Here is an 18420-nt window from a genome sequence, read left to right as displayed (position 1 = left end):
GCGGGAATGAAAAGCCTTTGGCGGGGCCGAGGATGGGATGGGGGGAGGGGGGGGGTGCACAGAGAAGTTAGTGTCTCCTGGGCAACCACTCTGATTGTCTGTCCCTGCCTGAAGTTCCCTATCACACTCCACCAAGTACGCCGTCTCACTTTTTCTCCCCTTCATTGGTTCCTAATAAGCCTTCCTTCTGCTTCAGGCTTTTATATGGAGGGCTCAGACTGAACTTGAGGGGATGACGTGAAAAAACAAGAAGAAGAAAAAAGGTTTCACTGTCCACTGTCTGGCAGGTTAAACAACACAATTGTGAGTTTTTCATGATATTTATTAGATGTGATACTTAAGAAAACAGGCACGGAGGACGTCTACTAAACTCCTCATCAGGGACAGTGAGAGCAGGACACTGAGGTACAGTATAGTGCCTGAGATAGGGGGTGAATGTACCCATTTGTCTTCATTTGGGAGGACCGGCAGACAGGGTGGGGGTGGGGAATCTATCCGCGAGGAGTGGGAGGTGCCGGTCCTCCAGTCAAGTGGCCTCAGGGGGATTTGAAATGCATTTGGGGTCCTCCCGCGAAAGCCTGGGAAAGTGTGGTGTAGCTGAGATCTTAACCATAGACTAATGACACAAACTGCAGTCCTTAACTAATTGTAGTCACCAACGCAAAACTGAGTCCCCTGCTGAAATACACAAGAAAAGGCTTTTCAGTACAAAGCCCACGGCTCAGAAAGGCCCTGTCTGCCTTTTTTGACAGATGCAGCAGCGCAAACTGTGACACAAGCAAATTAAACACACTGTAGCGCAGCAAAAGAGAGTTGTAAATTTTGTTGAGAGAGAAAGCATCCACATTTTTCAGTGGCCTCTGCTCCAAGTTGCCTTGTTTCCATGGAGATTTATGTACACATGGTGCACAAAAGAGGGCTAAGGAGGTAACACGGCCTGTTTAAGCCTTGAGGTATTTGGTTGAGCAAAACCCTGCTGCTAATAACACAAGCCTCACACTGAGCCAGGCAACCTGGATGAACTTCACCCAGGTTAGTGTTTAAAAAGGAGCAAGACAGAAGAGAAGGCAAAGGACAGGCAGACAAAGATCACAAACAACCAAAGATCCTGGAGAGGGAGTGAAGGCATTTAGACGAGAAAGAGATGGAATAAAGAAAGGAAAAAGTAGGAAGCAAAAGGAAAAAAAGAAAAGAAGGCAAGAAGTGAGCAAAAAGAGCACTGCAAACATAAATAGCTCCCGGGTTAAGAGAAAAAGGATCGGGAAGACATTTAGTGGGAAGCGGAAATCAATAAGGCAAGCGGTGAAGCTGGGAGGGAGATCTAAGTGGATTAGATTGAGAGAATGTGTTCGATAGGTTATGGCTCTGAGAGAGAGGTAGCCAGACACCGCAGGCTCTATTGCATACTAATAAGGAAGCCAGGATGGAAGCTAAGCACAGGGTTGTGCAGTTCACTCTGAAGACTTTTTCTATATGGCTCCGGAGTCAACAGTTAAGGTCTTTCCCAAGCTTTTTTCTCTACTTGACAGTGCTGCTGACTGTGCTCTGAACGCACTGTTAAAAAACATTTTAAAGAATGAAATACCACTTAATTTTCCAACTATTATCCCTAAGATGTTTTTTACAACGTAACCTCAACAACAAAAACACTCTGAAATGAAGGAAGCAGAACAGTTAATTCAGCTGCTCAACAGGAAAAAAAAAAGGAACAAGACAACATTAGCGCTCTTAACACTGTCTACTTGAAACAAGTTTTGTTTCACACTTTGGGCACAAACCCAGCCTCTATTCCTCTGGCCAAGAGCCTGGACCTGGGACAGCTGTCATGGTCGGAGTCTCCAGCATTAGGGAAAAGCCAAAAAGCAAGGAAAGAAAAGAGACAGAGAATGAGGAATGAGAGTGTAATTCGTCCAGGCTGTGTGAGGTGATTCCCGATGGCAGAGGAGGATAAAGAGAGGAAGCGATAAATGTTGTGCTTAGTCACAAACCTCCTCTCTGACCCAGGAGGTCAGGCCTCTGCACTGGTCACCAGATCAAAACCTCTGAGGCAGCCGGGCGTAAAACAAGATGCAAACTGCGACCCCTCACAGCGTGTTGGGCAGGCGGTGGCCAGTCTTGAAGATAAAGATCATCCAGACCGCTGATGTGTGTGTGTTTGTGTGGGAGGGGATAGCTGTAGTGGTAGTGGTATGGGGGGGGTTCCACTGGTGCATACTCCCCTTTACTTAGTTCAGTGAACCAAGGGACCACCAGCCACACCAGTAGTGGTGTGGGAGTGTGGAAAAAACTGTTGCCAAGAGGCCACTGGTGATAGTGCGATCGCTGTGGTTTGAACCTGATTGAGGAGGTCACCAAGAGGGGCTTAGGAGCAGCCACCTCCTCCTCTGACAACCACCACCACCCCTGCCTCCCCCCAGACACAGACAAAGTCCTTTTTCTCCACGTGCCCCTGAGCCTGCAACGGTGCGTTAACACTGATCTGATTTGCTCAATTAAACTTCAGAGAGACACCCTGCCACATCTCTTTGCAGAGGTCCTGACCTCAGGGCCAGAGGTTAAGTCTGCCGCTCGTAAAACAAGGTCTCCATTAACATGGCAGCATGTACACAGAGGTAATCCATCCATTTCCACAAACCGTCATGACAGTGTGAAAAAAAGGAAGACGTTACGTTGCTGACGCAAGGAAGGGAGGCAGGGAAAGGTAATGATGTTTTATGGCCGTGTTAACTTTCAGCACCAGAGTAATGGGAAAGCTGCTTGACCTTGACTTCTGCAGTCTGCCTTTGGACTGTCACTGGTTATGATGTCACCCCCTTTCTCTTTTAATCTCAAAAGTCTACAAACTCCTTATAATCATTTCTCTGTTCCTCTCCTTTTTTTCAACTTTAGTTTTAATTTAATTATAGAAGAGAGCAATCAGGGAAATTATATTTTACCTCCTAAATACAAAGATACTCATCCAAAAATTGATGTATGCCGATTGAAAGTAATTGTTCAATTATTTTAGTTTCTGATTTAATATTTTATTAATAGGAAAATGAATTAATTTTGTGGTACAATATTTTTTTAATCAAATCCAAGCCTTATTTTTACATTCGAAGGAGCAGCTTAGAGCCGATACAAACGGAGGGTTCAGTGTTCAGACAAGTCCTAACACAACGATCATCTGCAGGCCCTGTTACAACTATTCCATCAATCTGTCAAACTAGATATTCAAAATATGAATCCAGGTGGGCAGATGAGATGATTCAGAGAGGAGAAAAAAAGATTTGCACCTTTTATTTATCTGATAAAGCCTAAACAGTGTGTCAGTGTTTGTGCGTGTGTGTAAATGTGTGTGTGAGAGAGAGACAGAGACACCAGGGCTCTGTATTGAACACAGCCTGCCAGTTGGCACAATGGATGCCACAACCCCCACTTCCAGCCCCCAGCCTACTTCCCAGCGGGCATTCATCTGGGCATGCACATGGGTGCTGCAGCCCTGCCTGGCTAAATGTGCCTGCGCCCCACAACGAGGGGGTTGAGAGCCCTCTCTAATTCACCCAGCACACTCAGTGCCAACCTGCTGACCTTTCTCAGGCAGCACAATTTAAAAACAAATACTCTTGGAGCATTTTTTAAATTTGTTTCAAACGTAAGACAAACACAGTTAACTACACATCTTGAGTCAAAAAAGTGCAGCCACATATTTTAAGCGATCCAGTTACACAACACAGCCGAGGAGAGTCTTTGCCAGAGAGCAGTGAGAAGATTAAAACCACAGGCCCCGATCAATTTTTTCCCGCAGTTTCCACAACCGATGTGTTCTCCGCGTTTGATCGCATGTTTGTTTGTTTGTTGCACTTGCTGCAGAAAAAAGGCAGCGGCTACCATTCTGCCACTGTCCAAAAACTTTCCAGCGTGCCCACTGCATTGCGGATGCCAACCAACGAATCAAAGGCATGCTGCATGCAGACAAAGAGGGGTACGATGCCAACCTTCGAAACCTCTAACAACCATCACTGGTGATTTGACTGCCTCCCTGGCACCGTGCAAAACAAAATGGCGTCGCGGCGCACGCTGCTACAATATGGCTGCATTGTTTGGAGATGCTGCGTAGCGATCCCACTGCTTGGTAACTTGAGGAAAGGAGAAAGACTGCATCAAAAAAAGCAGGGGAAAAAAGTGATCCCAGTAACAGAATGTTATCTTGAAGTTGCCAGTGTGTTAAGAACAGTTTTCAGGAGAACGGCAGAAATCGTTCCAATCACGGACAGATTTATTCCACGGTAAAAACAAAACAGCGCATTCATAACGAATAAAAAGGCTTAATTTCAATTGGCTGCCAATAATTTGGCATCGCTTTATGTCAGCAAAATTTCTTAAAATGGAAAAATATCTGTGAAAAAAAATTCCTAAATGTTTTAAATTTTGAAAAAAAATAAAATAAAATGAGTCTTTTAAAAAAAAGCATTCTAGGAATTGTACAGAACATTTGAAATGCAGCAGATGCAGACTGGAGAAGCGGTGGCATCTTACAAAAGACACAAAAGAGGGTCTGATGCCAACCCCGGTGCCAGTGGCAACCATTATTGTCTGTGTGCTGTGCCTTCTGCTTTCCCTGGCACTTATCAAACACAAAATGGCGCTCAAGGTTTGATGATAATGAGCCTTAGCTATACCACCATTTTTCCCTCCCTGACAAAGTGCTGGTGGTTTTGCTGTGGATCTAAAGCAAGGGGAGTATAGTGAAGAGTATTCCTGAGGTGACGACCGAAAAAAAAAGTTGAAATAGGAATGACATGCTGCAAAAAAATAGTTTTTGGAATAAAAATATTTTTTTAAATGTCGTTTAATATTAAGGGATTTATTAAATGTCCTTCAATTGGAATTACAATGATTTGAGGGTGATGAGGGGTTGCAGTCATATGAATCCTCATTGATTTGAACATTGTTTTCTGCAGATTGGGTGCACACTCATGTATTGTAGCCCAATTCAAACTAAGATTCTAAAACTCTTTTTAATCTGCTATTTATTCTAGTAAATAAAAGAATTGCGTGTGATGAATTTAGGATTAAATCGTTTGTGTTCAACATCGTGTCAGATGTTGCAGGAAATCCCACGGCTTTATGGTTTTTATGACTTTTTTTTTTCTTATTTCACATTGATGTAAAAACCATTCCAAAAATACTAAATAACAACGCAAAACAATTCTGTAGGGTTTTTTTAACAAGCTGAAATTTCAGTGTACTGAAAAAAAAATTAAACCATAAGTGATGTTTTTTCCAGAAATTACGAAAACACTGAGCACGATCTATACACTTTGTCACATACAGTCTCATATGTTAAATAAGGCAAATTAAGTTTTATTTTTTTATTATTATTATTATTTTTAAATATATTAAACAATAACAAGCAAGGTGCAAAGTCATATTTATAATTCCGGTGTTCATTTGTGATGTGTGACTGCTCTTCCAAACAAAAAAAAATCTAAATTTGAAAGAAAAATATTTTAACAAAAACAAAACCAAAAATCTGATTTTATTAGAAAAATTCAATTAGGCTCTGCTGTTAATGTGAATGTCATATAGAAAAAATATTTTTTCATGACTGAGTTTTTATTAGAAAATTGTCCTCTTTTTTTATTTGCATTGCAGTTCACCAGAAAGCATTGATGAATACACACTGTGCGCGTGTGTATGTGTGTAAGATAACACACCTAGCCTTACTATAATTATTGAGCGTCTCCTGGAGTACAGCAGAACAAAGATACTTTTACAGCATGTTCTATGTTAAGGGTTGTTGACAGACTGTCTTTGTGTCGCTAATGGACTCTTGCAAAGATGCATGCAGTATATGCAGTAATTACACCACTAACTATCAGTGTTTTGTGTGTTTACAGGCCTTTAAATGTAAAGACTGGTGATTTCGGATGCTCATTAAGGCTGTCAAAAAGTACCACATGTGACCTTGAGCCTCAGTGAGCTTAAATGCACTCACAGAGTGCTGGCTTAGAGAGAAAAAAAGAACAGACAGTACAAGGTTTGACCTACCTTCCTGGACATAGTATGCTAGAAACAAGTCCAGCTCTTTGACCGATACTGTTATGTGGTGTGGCTGGACACAAAGTGCTGGGTTGTTGCAATGTGGAGACTTGACCAGCCGCTCGCCGTCTGTACTTTCCAGGGGGATGCCTTTGAAGAGGATGACCATCACCAGGTCCAGACGCCAGACTTTGTCTGCCTGCCGCAAACAGTCGATCCTGCGGATCTTGCCCTTCTGGTCCGGGTTGGACAACACGCAGCCTGGGTGCTTCTTGCCCGTCACGCTGAGGACAAAGTCCTCCCGGTACTCCTGCCGGATGTCTTTACGTAGCTTGGCCAGCAGCCTGGATGCCCACTTCTGCTTAACCTCTGCCTTCTCACTCAGGAGCTCGTCCTTCACCGCACGCTCCTCGTCCTTGGACATCCGCTTCTCGTGCTTCTTGAAGTACTTGCGTTTTCTGGCCTGGAGGTTGAACCATGTGTAGGCAATGGCCCGGACGTGAGGGAGAAGTGCCTCGATGAAGGGATGAAATTCATCCTGGAGCATCCAAGACAGAGAAAAAAAGGAAAAGAGCAAGGGATAATTGTTATGAAAAAATCATGTCGTCAAACACAAAGAAAATATTTAGCCTGTTTAGCCTGTGACTAATCTGCCCAGAAATGTTTTTTTAAATCCTCCTAATCAGACACGTTGTCCTATTAGCAGCTGTTCTTCACACAGCACTCATTTTTACCATTTAGATGCATCAGCATGAACTGCAGCTATGACAAGGAAATTCCACTGTTTATATCAACTGCCAACATTACAATAGCACCAAGCCTGATGACTGAATGCACTCATGTCTCTGCTCTCAATTCCCGAGCAGGATCTGAGGGGGACTCCTGTGCTGTTCTCTTTCTTTTATTAAACTGCTTCCACTCCTACACCCCACGTATCCCGTGTTCACTTAGGCCTAAGATGTTGCAGCCAGTATGTCTTTCAGCTACAAGAGAATAAAAAAAAGAAGGGTGCCCAATCTATGGGCAACATACAAAGCGTGTCATTCACACACAGTATGTACAGGATGTATTAACATTAGAGGAGGAAGAAGTTTCACATCAAACAAAGCAATCATGCGAAAGGTATTTGCACAGGTTAAGTTAGGACTTATTTAGAAGCTGCTGCCAAGTCATTTCAAGCATTCAGGTTAACACAAGACACTCGCCCGGCTTCATTCCATAATCCTGAGGTCACAGAGTGGTATCAAAACCCCAGTTGACTTCTAAGCTGTTTCCTCTGACTGAGAATCAAAAAAAAAAATTACAATAAAAAGTGAATAAATAAAAGTAAATAAAAAGTATCTTTTGTAACTCAAATGATCATTAATTAATGACTAATTATTGGTAAATGACCCTTTAAATTAAAACCAACAGTCACTATCGTTATTCAGCTATAATTCTGGATTAAAGAAAACAAATGATTCCTTCATCATCACAGTCCAATCAAGAGGGGAAAAGAGCACTTTACAGCAGACAGGTGTTCACATTAAACACAGCCCCAGTAACTGTACAACAAATTATAGTAATCTCTTAAAGCTTATATTCTAAACGTGCTGGAATGTACAGGACAGCGTGACACAAATGATTTAGGAGTCGTCAGAAATTACGGCAGCTGCGAAAGAAGTTCATACATCAACTTATCTTAGTTTTACATCGTTAAAATGTCAAACCTAATAGGTGGAAGGAGCCCCCGCTTTTTAAAGGAGCTTTTGAAGAGTTAAACCACATATTGTTCCTTTTTTGTATGCAGTCAGGCAGGCAGGGTAACCACAGAAATCCACTCCCTCTCTCTCTCTCTCAGAGAGCGGCTGCTGCTTCTCTGACAAGACACCCTTGAACTTGGGAGCCACTAAAATTCAGCTCCAAATTATTATTTTATTTTTTTAATTTTTGTTCCAAAGCAAAAGCACAAACAAATGTTTTTAAATCAGGTAATTTTTGATTTTTATGAATACTGTAAATTCTATACAATATGTGCCTTTAAAGGGGTACAAAAAAGTAAAATTCAAGACTTCTTTTAAATGTCACCTCCACACCAATTAAAACGACAAACCCGAGCAGTAAATGTGATTTGCAGCAACAGTGACTGAGATCATTTTCACGACTGGTTTCCTGTACAAAATCATTTTAGATATTCTGTTAATATTATTATTTTTTTTACCCTTTCCATTCGGTCTGAAGCCAAATGCTGTAAAGATAAATGACTTGGCCAGGGCCTGTGCAGTGCACTTCAGCTGAGGCCATAAAAGCACAATCCTCTTAAGTACAAACTAAACCACATCTCAGTCAATCACTTACTTATGCCAAGTAAAATATAAACAGTAAAACTGAGTCAGCCAAAACAGTCAGCTACTCTGTCCAACCCTGAATCAACTTTATCAAACATTTCATCTTCTTTTCAGTGAAAATGCATTTATCTTCACTTCCCATCACTTCCCCAAAATATAGGGGTTTATTTCTCTGAAAGAAAAATATACACTTGGAAAAAAAATATAAACACAACTCTTGTAAGACTCGGGAAAAGTGCTTAAGGTTAATAGAGGACGTCAAGAACGTGAATCAAAATGAATAACAACTGTTGTAGTTACAGTGAAGTGTCAAAACCCCTCGAAAACACCTTAACGCACAACTTTTACGCACAGATGGAGCGCCGAGGAATTCGGATCATTTACTGTTTCAGGTGCAAAAAACAATTATCAATATTAATATTGAGCCTTTTTTCTTCTAAATTCCGAATAAATAATAATAAATAATAAGGAATATGATTTTTTTCGTTTGTCATAGAGATAAATATTGGAAAGACACTGCTACACAAATAAACTTAAAAAAAAAAAAAAAAAAAAAAAAAACCACGCACGAAAAAAAAAAAAAAAAAAAAACCACGCACGAAAAAAAAAAAAAAAAAAAAAAAAACCACGCACGAAAAAAAAAAAAAAAAAAAAACCACGCACGAAAAAAAAAAAAAAAAAAAAAACCACGCACGAAAAAAAAAAAAAAAAAAAAAAAAACCACGCACGAAAAAAAAAAAAAAAAAAAAACCACGCACGAAAAAAAAAAAAAAAAAAAAACCACGCACGAAAAAAAAAAAAAAAAAAAAACCACGCACGAAAAAAAAAAAAAAAAAAAAAACCACGCACGAAAAAAAAAAAAAAAAAAAAAAACCACGCACGAAAAAAAAAAAAAAAAAAAAAAAAACCACGCACGAAAAAAAAAAAAAAAAAAAAACAAACCTGCGCTGCAATAAAAATAAATTACAACATAGTATTACCTGAGTGAGACAAATTGGAGAGTACATGATGAGACGGCTAAACAGAGAGTGACTGCACTTGGACTGATTCCTCTAAACACTTTATCGCGCCATTCCTGGACCGATGTGCACGGTGCAAGACTGTGGAGCAGCGTTCCGCGAAAGAGCCACAAAAGAGATTATCCAAGGACGTCCATAGATTTGTTTTTCTGCGATCCGAAGATTGTCAGTTCCGCTCACAGAAAATAAAGTAAAAAATATATATATTTGCAGGTGGTGAATGTTAAAATTAATTTATTTAAAGTTCACATGCAGCGGCAGGGTCTGCTCGTGGAGCCGGTGCAAACGGAGCTGCTGCGTACTCCTCCGGTGCGTGGGCTCTCTGCGAGTGTCGGTGCGGCGCAATGTCGTTCATAAAACGCGTGAATGCTGCGCAGCTTCGGAGCGCGCCCGTGCGTGTCGCGATGCGTGCTCTTCAAACCCACTGCGTCCACCAAACTTGGTGTGTGGAAATCGTCCGATGCACACCTTCGCAATCTTGCGCGATTCCAGCAAATCAGACCCAACTTTTTTCTTCTTCTTCTTTTTTCTCCCCCCAGCCACGTAATTACAGAGTCACACTCCTCCTCCTTCACCTCCTCCTCCTCCTCCAAACACACGGCTCCTATCTACCATCCAGCACCTTCCTCTCCTGCTCCGCTGCCTTCAAACACAACTCATTTACCCCCTCCACTCCTTCAGAGCTATTATTCCTAACAGCCTCGGGGACTTTGGACCAAAGCCTCGGTCAGAGACTGAATGTAAGCAAAAAGAACGGGAAATTTCCCAGCGCAGATCTGGCAACCCTGTCTATCAACAACATGCGCTCCTTATCGCTCTTTTCCCTAGTTTATACAGCAGCATTTCGTACAAAGCGCATTTTATACCAAAAAATATATAAAAAGTTTAAAGTAACTTAAGTCAGAGTAGAATTGCATTACGTCATATAAAGTTAATTAGAATATAATCTTCAGGGAAATGGCATAAATTAATTAAATATCTAACGCATTTTGCTTGCAATGCAATAACACGACAACTAACACGGGCTATTTATTCATTCAATATAAATTAATATAATTATACCTACATTTGGTTTTAATTATATGCTAAAATGTGTTATTACATTTGGAAATGCAAGTTAATCTGTGTGAGTGCGTGTGTGCGTGTGTGTGTGTGTGTTATGTGAGGCCACGACTTGTAACTAATTTGCCAAATTAAAGGGGGAAATAATGGCATGATAACACTTAGGTCGACTGTGCCAACTTTAGCCCACTTTAGTGCCAATGTTTTGGTGCGTGTTAAAAAGTTAACCCTCTACTGCACACTTCCCGTCCGTCAGGTCAGGACAGGACAGGACAGGACAGAATTTCAACCCGCATATATATTATCACAACATTGTTTATCAATAAAAGCATACAACAACGTCCATGTTCACGTACCATTGCACTGTACTGCATGGATTAAATGGGGAATCCTGGAGCCTGGTTGGAAACGCACAAGCCGGTAGCTTCACATTTCTCACGTTCAACTTTGTGCTTTGGAGGATTTTCTCTCGCAGTCAGTGCTCCAACACACACACAAAAGTCAACACCGGAAGACAATTCTTGGCAGAATGCGTTGAAAAGAAGTTAGGAGCACCTCGCGTTTTCCCTTTTTTTTCTTGTTTTCCTTCCTCTTCGTCTCTTACGTTTTTTGGACCGGGTTTTTGGGCTTGTTCAGTGGAGTTGAACGTGATCCAGAAGAGGCAGAGTTTTGGGCTCTGGGCTGATCTCTCCGCCTTCACTTTCACTGTCTGACACACTGCCGCCCCGCGGCTCTTTGCAGCCATCGTCAAGTCATACGTTCTTCAAAAAGCAATTTCCCGCAGGGATTTTCTAAATAAAAGCCTCGATCACCTAAATAATTTTTAGGCATAAAGGCAGAGGTAAATAAATAAATTGCAAGATTATATTAGGGAGACAAAAGTTTGTCTATTTTCAACCTCCCTGAAACACCCCAATGGCACAGGACCTGTGGACTTCACACCACAGTCGTGCCAAGGCCATGGGTTCTAACCAAGAATCCTGAGATTGTCAAAAACCCAGGCCTTAAGCTAGTGGTTTTCGAATTCTTTGTGCAGCGCCCCCTTTAATAGATACTGGGTAAACCTGGTGTACGTTTGACATTTTTGGACCCCTCAAAATGTTTTTAGAAGTAATAGTAGTAATGCAACTACGAGAACTATTTTCATCTCACACAGCACTGTGTCCCCTTGAACAAACAAAGAAAACCCTCTGGTTGTACTTTTCACTAAACTTGTAAAACAGTAGAGAAGGAAATTCTGTGTTTAAATGTAGTCTTTGCTTTGTATAAAAACAACTTGTTTTTAAGAATAAATTCAATAATAATATGACATTTTGTGTAGTAAGATATTACAGGAACTTAAAAATAAACTTAACATTAACAAAATAGAATTAATTATTCTTTATCAATATTTTTTTATTTGAGCATTGTAAGGCAGCATATGTAGTTATTCGGAAACCCCCATACAGATTATAGGCATATATTTGTATATTTTAATATCACTGTGTGGTGAAAACATATTTTTAGGTGTTTTCTTTTGATAGAATATATAAAAAAAAATCAAAAATCTATTTCAATTTCTAGATCTCTTATTTTGAATGGTCCCTTTTACTATTTGCCTTTTACTCTGCAGCTTGACATTGTACAGTGTCACGGTGTTGTAACACAGCTTGCATTCTTGCTTCTCATTGGCCAACAGCAGGGGCCCCGGGACTCTGTGCCCTGGGCCCCTCATTTCCGCTCCTGTGACATACTGGTTGGTGAATGACAGAGCTGGACAGTCAGTGCTTAATGACATCACTGAAATCACTGCAGCAGCAGGAGCAACACAATAATAATAATAATAATAATAATAATAATAATAATGATGATGATGATGATGATGATGATGATGATGATGATGATGATGATGATGATGATGGAGGAACATTTTCAGTAATTACTGCTCACCTCAAATACCTGCTTATTCCAACTATGGAAAGAGCATTTGCCCTAAAGCCTCTATCTTAGCTGTTATTACAGTATTAACTTGTACAGCAGTGCTTCATGGTGTTCATTAAGGAAATTAGAGCCATTCTTTTTACATGAAGCACTTTCCAAGGTTAAGCACCCAGGGCCTTCCAAATGTGACAATTTAGAGGGGAACAATTAAAAACATTAAGTCTGCAACAGCAGCAATCACAATCGCATCAGCAACAGTAAGCAACATTCTAATGGCGGCCGTGGTGGCAGTGTGCAGCAGTGATGCTAATGGTGCTATGTTGCCAGAGCTGTTGACTGATGGAACATTTGAAAGGGGTAACCTTGAATAATCATTTGCTGTGTGCAAACGCAGCGACAATAGAGGATGTGGCTGAGTGGGTTCCTTTTTTTTTTTTCTTTATCACTGCAGTTACTCCTGCAATTGTATCACATCTGTTATAACATTAAATACAAAATAACAGTATCTACAATTGTCATACGCTGTAAAGATCATGAGCAAGCTTCAGGATGGATTTAACTGTCTAACTGTAAAGGTAGGTTTGAGTTCATTTCACTCCAGAGCCACGGCTAATGTCACTAGGAAAAGCTTATTTGATCGTATAATAATATACTTGTTTTTATAACAATACAAAATAAAAATAAAACATTGACACCAATAAAAAAATAAAAACAATACACTCAGGCATGTTTGAAACTTGGTTATTATTATGAAGTATGAATTTAAAGTGCATTTATTTCTCTTCTAAATTGCTTTTCAATTATGATCTCACTTACTGACTCTTTAGTCTCCTGCTTCCATTTATCCAGCATCATACTGCATGATACCAGTTTAATGAGGCTCATGGCAAACGGCCTTCATAGATCCAGGCCACTGGATGGGAGCCTGGCGCCCTCTTGTGTTCACTTGTTGGAACGTTAGAACTAATGCTCTGTCGTTTTTGACATTTTTTTACGATTTTTTTTTTTAAATGTTTTTTGAAAACATTTAGCGGAAATCTTAGGGACCTTCTATGTTTCTGGTGCTCACCTGTAAGTTTAAGGTGAGCACATGAAACGTTTTTCCCTTTAGGGGCTACATAAACTATTTTGTATACGTTTACGTTCAAGAATTTAAACTACAATTCATCAGTGTATCTTCAACGTAAATCTTTAAGTTAATAGAATTCAATAGACTCTATATAAAATAGATGTTCAAACGTTCTTTGATGAAGCACAAATTCAATAATAAGAACCACAGTGCTGACAGTGTATTTTCAGTTTGATTAGTTAAATAGCAAAGTAAAAATCATCTAGTTATGGACATATGCATTACCATTCTGCATTTGAAGTCTGGTTAAAAAGAAAAGGTAGTTTACACGGACAAAGATGTTGAAGTTTGAAGGACGGATCTGTTTACGTTTCCTTCTTGATGCCCTTGAAACACTGTTACGGGAACTACAAATGACAGAAAATAAAGCAGCTTCATGATGGAAAACGTGTAAAATTTAAGTTAGGCCAGAATTTGTTTTAGATATTGTTAAAATGGAATAAAATATTTTCCTGAAAAGACAAAGAATTATATACTGGCTGTGGCAACAGTCCGAGGAGAGATATTTAACACAGGCCTTACACCAAAGGTAATTTTCCATCAACATTGGATGTATGGTAATTTTAAGGAATTTTTTTGAGGTTACACATATATAGACATAGATATTAGAAATAAAGATATAGATATGTAGCCTCAAATTAAATATGTTATGTATTCTTTCTTTCTTTCTTTTTTAAATTTTTTTTACAGTTAAGCAGTGCAATGTGATTTCTGTTGGTCTTGAGAATGTCTCACAGCATAACACCATTAGAGACAGTGAAACCGAGCTCAAATTTAGATAAATATCCCAAATAACTATCAGATAATAAATGGCTACACTGATCAGGGAGAAAAAAGGGTCGGTCAAATGTACCAAAAACCTTTCAGCGATAGTTGAGAAATTGATCTAGAAATTATCAAAAAGACATAACTTTTTTTTGAAGTAGTTAAAATGCAATAGACCTTAGAATGGAGTCCTAGGCCACATAAAGGTCCAGTAGCTACAGTTTAGCAATAATATAGCATGTAATGATTCGGTTCTGTGTACATAAAAGTGCTGCCTGCATACTCTGTTAAACGTCTATTTATACTGAATCAGCATGGTTGAGTTATGTTGCTGCTGGTACAACATCCCTGCTGGAATTACCAGAGCGGCCATTTGGCTATAAATTACTGTGTGAGTTAAATGTCTCTGGTGTTTTTGATATGTTTAGTTAACACTTATCAAGCCAGGAGTTCTGTGTGGTAGATATTTATTGTACAAACATTGGGCCAAACCCTCTGTTTCCGTCACTGCTGTCCAACAGAACAGCTGAGGCACCGTTTGCTTTGATTAAACTGGGAAGATATTCCCTGCAATTCATTAAACCCTGGATTTAAAGGTGTTTCAGGGAGATTTTTATGGTCAAGATTTAAAGTGTTCTGGAGATCGTTGCAGCTTTTCACTTTATTGCCCCACTTCCTGAGGGCTTTTAATAACAGCTGTCAGTGTTTCTGTTGTTTTTGTTGGAATACAGTCAGCAGAGGAGGTTTCTCTGAACATGTCTTCAAAAATCAAAAACTCTTCTTCTACAGTTCTAATGAAAGTTGCTTTACTTCACAACCTATTCTGCCTCTTCCCTAAAGTTGTTAAAATCTAGACAAAAATGTGAAAATCACAGAGTCTCTGCCTTATGTGAGCTCCGGAATACAAACCTTAAATGTCTAACATGCACTACTATAAAAAGGCATATATTGGCACAGCCTGCAGGAGCAGCAGCAGCAGAGCAGGGCCTGAACAGAAAGGGTCACTTCTGTCAGCTTTAATGCACTGAGGCAGACAAACAAACCCCAGCTCGGGCCCTGACGCTGGAGCACAATAAAAGCGCGCCTGTGGTCCCACAAGTAAATAAATATTCAGAATGAAATGTCAGCCCGTGTTGCCTCTTCAGCATGGGAAAGGCGCGGGCTGGACAAGGCCTCTTTGTTTGACACTATCACATCATCAGTGCAGAGGCAAACGAAGAGGTGCACTTGAGGAATCGTCTTAGACAGAAGGCCATGACTCTTTCTCTCTGTCATTCATAAAAGTCTGGCTGTCTTCTCTGTGTAAGGTAGTAGACAGTGGTCCTCAAGTGAACCACTGTGGAAACCTTCTTTATCACTTCATCAATTAGTCAAGACCAGATGTTATCAACTGCTGAAATGTATTTTTCTGACCTGATCCCACGAGGCCATACATAATGGACTGCAATGTAATTGAAACTTTCAAAGAAATGGTATGGTACTAAACCAATAATGTGCCATGCACATAATAAAGGTCATAAACTAAACCAATAATGTGCCATGCACATAAAGCATATAATCATATAATGATTTTGTCACATTAAAATTGTTCATTGTTCAATTGTACATCTGCAGGACCATGAAAAATCTCCACTCCCCACAGCTCCAACACATGGAAACACAATTATACATAAGCACTTTAATTATTATTATTGTATAATATATGTGTATAATATATAATATATCCTAAAAATAAATAAATGATGAAAATAAAAAGATGCTGCACAAAACGTCAAAAAATAAACTGAAATCTGTCATTTGAAATGTATTAATCTTACACAAGCACTGAATGATATAAGCATGTCATCAGCTAATGGCAAAAGAAATAGGACATTAACATTTAAATACACGTGCAAATTTATATTAAATGTAAATTCATAAAGTTGTTGCAACAGCTGGAAAACAAACCCAGCTTTATTTTTCAAAGCATTATGTGTAAATTACCAATAATGTAGATTTTATTCCTAAATGTTTGCTACATGTGCAATGATACATTCACTAATTCATTTCTTTCTTGATACAAAGTAAAATTCTTATTAGTAGAAAAAAAAACCCCAAAATATAAATGTTAAGGTGTATATTATAGAGTCATGCTGTCTGTTTGTTTTTCTTTCACTAACACCGTTTTATTGTGAAAACAGTTGCTGTTTATGTGTAGATTATTTTATAAATCATTAGTGAAATATCTCCATCAAAATCACTTGTTAGACTCACAAACAGCTTATGAGAAAATGATGTACTGTATCTGATATATTCAGGGGGTGTGAAGTAGTTCACACCAGTTCACACTAGTTCACACCTCAGGAAATTGACAGGAACTGTGTCTCAAACCCAATTTCTGTGTTGTTTCAGTGTCTCTTTCAAAATATAATATCACACGTAAGATTATTGAAAACAAGTACCAATAACAAAAACACTATTACCACGCAGCTGTGATAATAGGCAAAATCCATTAAAACTACCTTGAAAACATCAACAAATGTAAAAAGAGCTGTGATTATTTTGAAGTAGCTGCCACAGGTTTTGAAGTTGGCCAAAAGGTAGAGTTCCACTTACCATCCACCAGGTTCTGGCTGACATGTTATAGCAAAGCTGCCACTTGATGGATCTCTCTGTCACAGCCATCAGTGAGCTCTCATCAGACACAGCTCAGTGGAATTTAAGACACTGAATCAGAGGAGCATCAGTGGAGGCACAGAGAGTTCCCTTCTCTGGGATGAAGGTTCAAATGAAAGCCACAGCTCCACCAGGGACTTCAACCTGACTGTGACAATTACATGAGCCGTGAACCAACAACCCTCATCGGCCCGCTCACCCCCACCACCCCATACACAACAACCTCCTCCTCCCTGTTCCCACCCTGGCCCTCCCTCTTTCTCTCTTACACTTGTGCAGCAAAGTGTTGAAAGACAGTGGTTTTACAACACAGTGGATTCAACAGAGTTTCTGAGAAGGAAGAACATGGAAAAACATATGAAAATATCCTGAATACAACCTGTTCTAAGAAATGCATCATGTGATCATACACAGAAATACGCCTTGCCTTCATGAACGCTGACTTTCTGTCTCAACAATCAAACTGGATCACATTTTCAGAAGAAAAGGCATGTTATTATTGAAAGGAAAATTTTAATTTAAGTTAAAAATAGGTTTTCAGGTTGGTAAAATGAAAATAGAGAAAAAGAATAAACTTTAATGATATGTACAACTGACAAAACTACCCTGCTACAACACTATTTTAACTATAATTTCAGGCTGTATTATTTTCAAGGATACAATTTATTGTTACAATTGTAAATAATAATAATAACAATAATAATTATAATGATAATAATTTTATTATTATGATGATGATTGTAATTATAATATAATATATAATAATAATTATTATTATTATTATATTCATAATGTATATTATTGTTTTTGTTGTTATTGTTATTCTTATATTTTGGAGCAGTAAGTTTACCATGCAACTTTAAAAAATCGATAATTAAAAACATTTATTATACATTCATTTTGAGCCTGCAACTACTGTATGACATTGCCATAAAATAACAAATTGAAGCAATGCATCACTGAATGCACCACACTTGGCCTACTGTACATCCACATTCAACTGAAAACACAAGTCTTCCAAAGTGAAAATACGGGGAAGAACTACTTAATATTGTACAGTAAACAACAAAATGCATAACATAAATAATAAGAATAAAATAATAATAACATAATGCTTAATGTAATAAACATAAAGAAAAACAACATGGGCCTCATGCAGTGTCTTTGAACAACATCAGTGTTCATTTTAATCTAGGACAAAATATCTGCTCTGATTTGAGGTGAGTGGGTGTGTACCAGTCACCTGTTAATCCAATGGAGAAAATGAAGCAGGGACCGGGAGGATTGTTCCTTTTCACACCTCCCATCTGCGTCACAGCTTTACTGGAGCTATTTGTATTTTGATCGGTGAATTAAGACATTTGGTGTGTCCATGTAAATGGTATCTGAAGGCCAGATGAAAGGAGCTTTTCTTCCCTGCTACATTCCAATCCTCCTCACTGAGTCTGCTCAGAGCCAGCTGGATTTCCCCACAGGGGCGGTGGGCGGATTTAGTGACGGTTACTTTGCATTAGTTACA

General features: G+C 39.1%; 1 protein-coding gene across 3 annotated transcripts in view; it reads right to left on the bottom strand.

Annotated features, from left to right (window-relative positions):
• Window positions 1-11337, bottom strand: part of LOC103390288 (nuclear factor 1 B-type) — a 59042-nt gene extending 47705 nt beyond the window's left edge. Inside the window, exons 1-2 of one of the 3 annotated variants that reach the window (XM_008326106.2) lie at window positions 10789-11337; window positions 6034-6562 (exon numbers count right to left, since the gene is read on the bottom strand). In XM_008326106.2, coding sequence (XP_008324328.1) covers window positions 6034-6562; window positions 10789-10806 — 547 coding nt within the window. In that variant the 5' untranslated portion in view covers window positions 10807-11337. Of the gene's footprint in view, window positions 1-6033; window positions 6563-9331; window positions 10386-10788 lie in introns of those variants that run through there. The other 2 variants (XM_008326102.3, XM_008326114.3) reach the window with 2 other exon arrangements.
• Window positions 11338-18420: the final 7083 nt, after the last annotated feature.

This window comes from Cynoglossus semilaevis, chromosome 1 (genome assembly GCF_000523025.1).
Source record: "Cynoglossus semilaevis isolate Cse_v1.0 chromosome 1, Cse_v1.0, whole genome shotgun sequence".
Classification (NCBI taxonomy): Eukaryota; Metazoa; Chordata; class Actinopteri; order Pleuronectiformes; family Cynoglossidae; genus Cynoglossus; species Cynoglossus semilaevis.
The sequence above is the reverse complement of the archived record's forward strand: the minus strand, read 5'-3'. Positions and strand labels throughout refer to the sequence as shown.